At 37.8% G+C, this 8,223-nt stretch overlaps 1 protein-coding gene across 1 annotated transcript; it reads left to right on the top strand.

Moving 5' to 3' along the window:
* The first annotated feature begins 3,031 nt into the window (after positions 1-3,031).
* On the top strand, positions 3,032-7,755 carry LOC139314176 (triggering receptor expressed on myeloid cells 2-like). The gene is made up of 5 exons (XM_070939728.1): positions 3,032-3,074; positions 3,716-4,060; positions 4,755-4,809; positions 6,713-6,879; positions 7,598-7,755. The coding sequence occupies exons 1-5, from the start codon at positions 3,032-3,034 to the stop codon at positions 7,687-7,689; spliced, it is 702 nt and encodes a 233-aa protein (XP_070795829.1). The 3' UTR covers positions 7,690-7,755.
* The last annotated feature ends 468 nt before the right edge of the window (positions 7,756-8,223 follow it).

The raw sequence follows: 8,223 nt of genomic DNA, 5'->3' as shown, positions 1-8,223 counted from the left end.
AAATAGGAAAAAGGGCTGGATCCAGAATTATGCAAACTAAGCTCCCTCTTGGGGTAGAAGGAAAGGAACCCATCTATCTATGTCTAATTCCCAAGCAGCCTCTTTGTCCTCAGCAAATTACACAACAGGGTTGGAGAACACTCCAGAACATCCTGGAACATGATGCTGGAGGCTGCAAGGAGGAAAAGGAATAGGGAAAATTCACAATTAATCAGTGGAACAACTTGCCTTCAGAAGTTGTGAATGCTGCAACACTGAACGCTTTTAAGATGTTGGATAACCATTTGTCTGAAGTGGTGTTAGGGTTCCTGCCTAAACAGGAGGTTGGACTAGAAGACCTCCAAGGTCCCTTCCATCTATTCTATTCTATTCTATTCTATTCTATTCTATTCTATTCTATTCTATTCTATTCTATTCTATTCTATTCTAACACTTTCCCCAGCCATGCCACCTGAGGGGATATCCAGTAAACAGGTCAGAAATAAACTTTTCTACCTCGAATTCAATACATACAAATCAAAGGCAACTTTTCATTTATGGGGCTGTTTATTCACTGAAAATATGCTGAGGACAAGAGTCCTAAAATAATATTGCAGAACTGAACGAAAGAAAATAAGGGAAAGTATTGAGAACAATTTACATGATAATCAACTTCCATGTTTCTCTGAGGTAAAAAGATAAAAACTTGTGATCACTGAATATCTTTAAAAGGACATAAAGAGGCAGGATGGGAAGACTCTTCACAATCAGAAGTTATAAAATGAAATCCTCTCCTCTCACAGAGTAAAAGATGTACAGCTAGACTGGAAATCTGTTTAAGTCAAGTATTGACAATATACCATATATTCAGTATGGGGATCTTAATGGTTCCTCCAATATTGATGCCCTAAATCCCAGATGATGGACACTGTTAGGGATAATCATATAAGCATTATCCTCCCCAAGAGAAAACGGGTAATAAAAAAAAGGACAAAATTAAATATAGACTTATATACCATTGTGACATGTTAATTTTATACAGAAATAGAAAGTATCCTTGTAGTTCAAGCTGAAATACAGACATCACAGGGTATCAGGAAGATTGTGCCCTAGACTCTGCGCTTGTGAATTTGCATGCAAGCTGTGGAAGGCAAGTTTTCAGGCCTGGTTCTCCTTTGATTTTTTATCTTTAAATGGAAATTCTACAGAATAATTTTCCATAATAAAGCATGTTCTCAGTTTATGTTCTTTGAAGAACTGGTGAATATAGGACTTTCTCCTGAAACATACCCCAAGCTATTAGATATGGCAAGTGGAAAACAACAACAAACATGTAAGGAGTATTGGAATAAAAATAACTTGCAACTAGAAGCAGACAGGAAGAGCTACTAAACATGCAAACAGAAGGTAAAGATTTGAGAATAGAAGAAGAGGAACTAAGACTACAGCCTATTCATCAAGGAAACAGACCAAAATATACATAGGAAGTGACTGTTGCTAAGGTTACTGGTATGGTGGATGATTTGGGATATTTTTCACAATGTGATTTGTTTTGCCCTAAAGAAGCCAAGTGATGACATCTAACCCAAATTTGGAGCTCTATCAAAGTTCTGAAATAATTAGACTCAATAAGCCATTTTCCAGGCTTAACTCCATAGCAAAATTAAAGAAGGCACTCAAGTATCTATTTAGTTTACTAATTTCCAAAACAGTAGATGTGGTGTATTCTGTGACATAAACTTTTAGTGTAAGTTTTGTAAACAGATGTCCATTTCATCAGAGGAATGAAGGTCCATTCCCAGCTGACATGTACATACACACATGGAAGAGGAATTACAAGCATAAAGTCAGAAGAAAATGCAGTATAAAAAGAACAGACAATGACCATTCCTATATCAAATATATATAAGTATGCAGATTGGACTATTTTTAAGATTTTGGTTGCAACAGTGGTAGTCTTATATAATACCACTAGGTTATACACAGTAGTCTATACTACAGGATCACTTATTTGAAACTATGTAAACAAATAGTAATACTGTAAAGTACTATGAAGCGGTACTTATATACCACTTCATAGTACTTTACAGCCCTCTCTAAGCTGTTTACAGAGTCAGCATATTGCACCCAACAATATGGGTCCTTATTTTACTGACCTTGGAAGGATGAAAGGTTGAGTCAACTTTGAGCTAGTCAGAATCGAACTCCTGGCAGTGAGTTTAGTTGAGTACCTTTGCTTAGTAAACTGTTATGTAAGATGAGTGATCTCTTTTAATTCTGCTTATTTCTAATCAAAACGTACAAAACGCTGATTTAACATGAGAACTCACCATAATACGTAGAATTGCTAACATTATATCCAGGGCTAGCATTAGGTCAAAACTGAATAGGAACCAGGGATCTTTGTGTTCCTCAATACTTCCAGCTCTTCACTGGATCCTACATCCAAAATATAGTTAAACCAATTCCAGAACTGATCTGAAGGAGTTCCCACTCATTGCACATAGTAGGAAAATTTTATTGTTTAAGAAAAAAAGTCAATGAAGTGTAAATATCTCTTTTGCCTTTGTATAGACAGTGCCAGCCAGTAGCCAGCAAGACACTGGAGACATCTTAGTGGCCTGATATCACAAAAATTATCTTTCAAATATAAGACTGTGTTCTAAATCTCTGGATTATAATGTATGTTTGTGCCACATTTGACTGCCTGTTAATATTCCTAGTGGCAAGCTGTATACTTATTCGTAATTACAGATTAATCAGGGGGACTCCAGGTTTGGGCATGAATGGTTTGTAGTTGACCGTCAACACTGAAGACACCCTTGATGATCATCATGATTTCTTTCCATGATATAGCAGTCCCTCATCACTGCTGATGTTCACATTTTTAGCAAATGCCAGATTTTTTTTGGGTGAGGCATTGCTTAATCTACAACAGGGAGCAACATAAGTTCCTCTTCTTCAACCCTTGTGTCTAGTAAAGCAAAGTATTTGTCTGGTACAAGTCTCTCTTTTCTGTTTTAATTAGCACTTCTTGATTTTCCAGAGAAACATGAAAAAGCTTTTGTATCTCATCTTCCTGGTCTACTTGTCAGGTAGGAAATTGCTTTTCTGTATTGGTTGCTGATGTGATTAATTGGCTATATGTTATTGTTCAATGGATTGTATGAATGAGTCCAATAACAACTGGAAGGGCATTCTGCTCATGACATTTCTTAAAAAGTTTTTTTTTTAAATTATAATATATCTCAATTCAGTAAGAATTCTGCTAAGTGATTAACAAGTTCCTCCAGCTGGGCAGACTTAATATTTTTTTATAATTTTGAATATAAGTGATAAAGCTATGGAAAAATGATTAAGATTTGAATCATGTGAGGGCAGAATGAAAGGAATCACTTTCAATGCTTTTTTTCTACACATTAATATTAATATTAAAATGAAAATTTATTTTGCCATCAGATTTCATGGACCACAGATGACTTGGTTGGATGCATAGAATATTGTTGGGAGAAAGAAGAATATTCAAAAAGAGGGGGAAAGGAGGGGGGAATAGTAAAAGGGAGATCAGAAAGAATTTCAGTGTAGTAATTGTTGACGGGGGGAAACTAGAACACATTACTGTTCTAGATGTATGGATCTATATGAGACTGTGAATGATGGATTCAAGCCTTGCAGACTAATTGCCCCTCTGTGCAAAAATAGAAGATCTTTCTTTCTCTCTATCTTTCTTTTCAAGAAGTGTCTACAGCTGAGATAATTACAGAGGTTTCCGGTGTTGAAGGGGAACCTATTTCCATCAATTGCTCCTATATTCCTCAGAAGAACCAATGGAGAGAGAAAAGTTGGTGTAAGCACATAAGTGAGGAAACATGCCAGCATGTTGTCAGTGCCCGACGTTTTTGGTTGCCCTTCCTCAAACGAAGAAATGGCACCACTGCCATTGCTGACAATATCCAGGAAGGGTTGCTCATGGTAACCATCAACCCACTCCAGAAACAGGATGCTGGTTGGTATCAGTGTATGACACGTTTCTTGGGGACTATGAAGACCCTGCAGAAGGTCAAGGTGAATGTTCTGACAAGTAAGTCTTTAGTCCTATACCTGTTCTGTGCTATGTTCAAAATAATCAGATTTGCGGTTATAAAATCTGATTTCAATTAAGATTTAACCTGTTTGCCAGAGGTGGGAACTTTGGCCCCTTTATGTCTGTGGAGATACTCAGTCATCCAGGTCATGGTTATCCCAAAGGTGCTTTTACAAGAGGCAACTGGGCTTTTTGGTTTTTCTTTGAAGACATTTCGCTTCTCATGTAAGATCTGAAGAAGCTTCTTGGATGAGAAGCGAAATGTCTTCAAAGAAAAACCAGAAAGTCCAGTTGCCTCTTGAAAACTTTTGACTTTTGGACTTCAACTCCCAGAATTCCTGAACCAGTATGGCTGGCTCAAGAATTCTGGGAGTTGAAGTCCACAAGTCATAAAAGGGCCATAGTTCCCCACCCTATGTTATGCAAAGACAGGAATGAAAAGAGAAAGAAAAATCTAGAGCTGCAAAGAGAAGAATGGAGTGGGAGTTTGTGAGTCTTTGTGTATATTTCACGATGGAGAAGTAGAGGCCAAGGGGATGCCCAATACCCAAGACAATGGAGGTGGGAGGCCTGGGGAATTTCTTCTTCAGCACCTCTTCCCTTTCAGTTTAACTTTAATCTTGCTCAATGATATGTTTATTATATTTATTCTTATTGACTTAATTATGTATTGCTGCATTTTTGCCACCAGGTATAGAGAATTCTAATGTACAAGAGACATCCAGAATCCTTCACAGCATCTCTGGGTAAGATTATATGTACTTTTTTTTCCCATTCTGCACCAGAGTGTGCAATTCAACGTTAATAGGCTTGGATTAGAGGAAGAAAGGATTTAACTAAATATCAGGAAGAATTTCACAGTGCTCTGATTTACATTACAGTGGATCAGAGTGACACAGAAAGTGAGGTTCTTGCTTTGTATAGGTTTTCAAACTTGATGGATGGTGCCTTTTGCTTCAGGGCTGCTGCTGTTGTTGTTGTTGTTGTTGTTGTTGTTGTTGTTGTTGTTGTTGTTTGGAAGATATTTTTCCCCAGTGGCAATTGGTCCCTGCTGTGAAGCCCTGTCTGTAAGAAAAAAACTTTTGAAAATATTGTGGTATATATGTAGCATGGGGCAATTTGGCAGGTTTTTTGCCCCCACTGCTCCACATTGTTGGAAATTATCACAAGACTTTCACCAAGAAAGAAAGTAAGAAATGTCAAGTAGCAACCATGACCATTCAGTCAAAGCCCCTTTTTATTTAAGTTGTGCACACAACACACACCCAAAGTGTGGCTTTGATTGCACAGAGGCTGCCATCACATTTTTTTTAACCCTGAGACCATATTTGACCGGGAGGAGCCCAATTATAATTTTCTGCTCTTTTTAAAAAATTTCAGCCAGAAATAACATTAAACTAAGAAAAATTGATGGGGTGAACTTTTGTTACACATCACAATTAAGGAAAAAGAAAGCGCCTCATTACTCTAAACTAGTGTTTCTCAGCCTTGGCAACTTTAAGATGTATGGACTTCAACTCCCACAATTCCCCAGCCAGATTGAAGACAAATGTAAAATAAATATAGAAATGCACATCTCTAAAGTACATTCCCTAGCTTTGAGTATTCTTAGCATTAACTGCATGCATAGTCTGAAATATATAGGACAGGATAGGAACATCTGCAGAAGGATCCAAAAAGGTAAGGTAGCCGTTCAGATTACCGGTATATGATCAGAGTTGCCCTGTTTTTACATGCAATAAGAGATGAGGCTTCAATAGTATGGTCACAGCTGCTCTCTTAACTTTTTTGACACCCTAGGAGCCCATAGATACCCTGCAGAGAAGTTATCATTAAGGGAATTCATAAGCAATTTCCCCTTTGATAGAGCAACAATCCCCAATCAACCTGGTAGTGGGTTTGAAAAATCAGTGAGCTTCATAACTCCAAATATAAACCAGAACTGTTTGGTCAAATGGGACAAACATTATACTCCACAATTTAGATTTGTGGAGTTCTCTTACTATATGGGACGTGTAATGGCTAAATTGAAAACCAGGCTCTCCTGCACATTCACAACCTAACCCATATTGACAATTCCTGCATGTCCAATCACACACACACACACACACACACACACAGAGAGAGAGAGAGAGAGAGAGAGAGAGAGAGGGAGAGAGGGAGAGAGAGGGAGAGGGAGAGAGAGAGAGACCAATTTCAAAATACTCTGGGCAATTACAAATAAAAATGTTAAAAACAAGAAAAAGATGCAATATAGACAAAAACAAAGAGTAAAGATGGCAAAGATGACAAAAACCAGTTGGGAATGCAAAGTCACAAGCCCAGATAGTCCACACACTCACACCAATAACTGCTACTATCAGGTTTCCTAGAAAGCACTGCTTAAAGGTAGTGAACAATGTTCTGAGTTCAGTATCATCTGATACTTCAGGTTATCTTTTTTTGATCAGCAAGGATTTGCTGGGACTTCCATTTCCAAGTATTATCTGGATAACGTAGAAATTGAACCTAGGATTTCTTCTTGGAAAGCAAGTGCTCTGTGACTGAGCTATAGTCTTCACCAAACAATATCCAAAGTCCCCTTTTTAAATAAACATTTTCATTCTACATTGCCTAATTCATTTCTATTGTATTTGTGTTTTTTCAAAGCTCTCCTTCAACTGCTGGAATCAATCTCGCCTTCCTGGTAGCTGGCTTTCTTGGTTTCAAACTAGTGGTTGCTATTATTATCCTAATGATTGCCAGATGCAAGAAGAGAACTACTGGGAATGAGAGCAGAGGAGAAGACCAGCATTTTCACCTCCCAATGACCACAGGTGACAGGATAAGGATAAAAAGAGTCCTACAAAATTAAACCAAACCTTATCTAGTCTAATAGCCAACCAGAGTCTTTTAAAAATCCCACAGACAATACAGGAAACCAATATCATTCTCCTACTGTTATCTATCTCTGATCTAGGCAATGCATAGCACTCATCAGTCACCCATACCCTTATCTTCTGCTAAATTTGTCTAATAGCCATTAAAGCCATCTTGCGCTATGAGTTCTATCATCTACTACATCCATGCAACGTGAAGTAGTATTCTGAATATGAGAAACTGAAAGCTGGCTATAGCAGAGAGGTTTGTTCTTCAAGATACCTTATGTAGAAAAGTAAAAGAGTGCAGAAAGCTGTATATTTTTCCACATCGCAATATATTCATTTTGTATGCAAGGCTGAAAATTATGAGAGAAGAAGAGCCAAAATAGGCATGTTGATACTTGCAAAAGAAAGGTTTCTTGAGTTCCACTGCCAAGAAGTGCTACTAGTGGTCCTGTAGAGTTAAACAATTTTCACATTTCCAGTAACATCCCAGAATTCTAGAGCCCATTTTCAGTTATTCTGAAAAAGTGATCAGCCTGGAAAGAATAAAAGATCTCACAGTTATGCATTGTTTTGCAAATGACTGCCTGTACTGTGCCTCCTTGAGTGAGGGCTTCGCTTTGTTTGTGCTTTTATGCCAAATCCAACTCAAATTTACCGTTTCTCCTAGGTACCTCAGAAGTTCTCAGAAACAGAGAACTTGTTGGCGCCTATTGTCATCTTAATTATTACCAGAAGCAAGAAGAACTGAACAGATCCTGAGAACTTACTGTTTCAGAAGCTCTTGCCATTCTAAACAAAACTTCTGTGCCGTTTTTAATGCAGACACTGAAGCAATGAGTCAGGCCTTTGAAATCATGCAGCCAACTGCAGCTCACGAGTTCTTCCAATGACTCATTGGCTGGCGTTGCTTTTGGATTCTGAATTTTTACAATAGATGGTGATTTCTTTTTCAGTCTTTTTTCTAAATCTCAGTGGTAAAAATGAAAACTATTGTTTTAAAAGCAGTGTCAGTATACTAACATATTTTTGCTGTTTTTAAAAGAATAACTCCTATAATAGCTACGGCCATTGGCTTTATGTGCCTCTCCGCCTCATTTCATTTTATTACTCTTCTGCCTGTTCCTGTTTCCAACGTAACAGGAAAGAACCAGCATGAGTGAATTTGATAGGAGAAGAACAAATAAGAATTCATAGATCAGTATCCATGGGTGAAGTCCAAAGACAAGATGAGAAAGAGTCCAAATCAGGGGCTTGGAGTTCCCCATGCACAGCCAAATTTGTCCAACAAGGCAC

Source organism: Pituophis catenifer, unplaced genomic scaffold, assembly GCF_029215685.1.
Source record: "Pituophis catenifer annectens isolate HBS135680 unplaced genomic scaffold, rPitCat1.0.hap2 SCAF_3, whole genome shotgun sequence".
NCBI lineage: Eukaryota > Metazoa > Chordata > Lepidosauria > Squamata > Colubridae > Pituophis > Pituophis catenifer.
This window is presented reverse-complemented; position numbering and strand designations above follow the sequence as displayed.

Coding starts and splice junctions, on each gene's coding strand:
- LOC139314176 (XM_070939728.1), top strand. CDS start 3,032: ATGAAAAAGCTTTTGTATCTCATCTTCCTGGTCTACTTGTCAG. Junction 3,075..3,715: donor CTTCCTGGTCTACTTGTCAG/GTAGGAAATTGC, acceptor TTTCTTTTCAAG/AAGTGTCTACAGCTGAGATA. Junction 4,810..6,712: donor ATCCTTCACAGCATCTCTGG/GTAAGATTATAT, acceptor GTTTTTTCAAAG/CTCTCCTTCAACTGCTGGAA.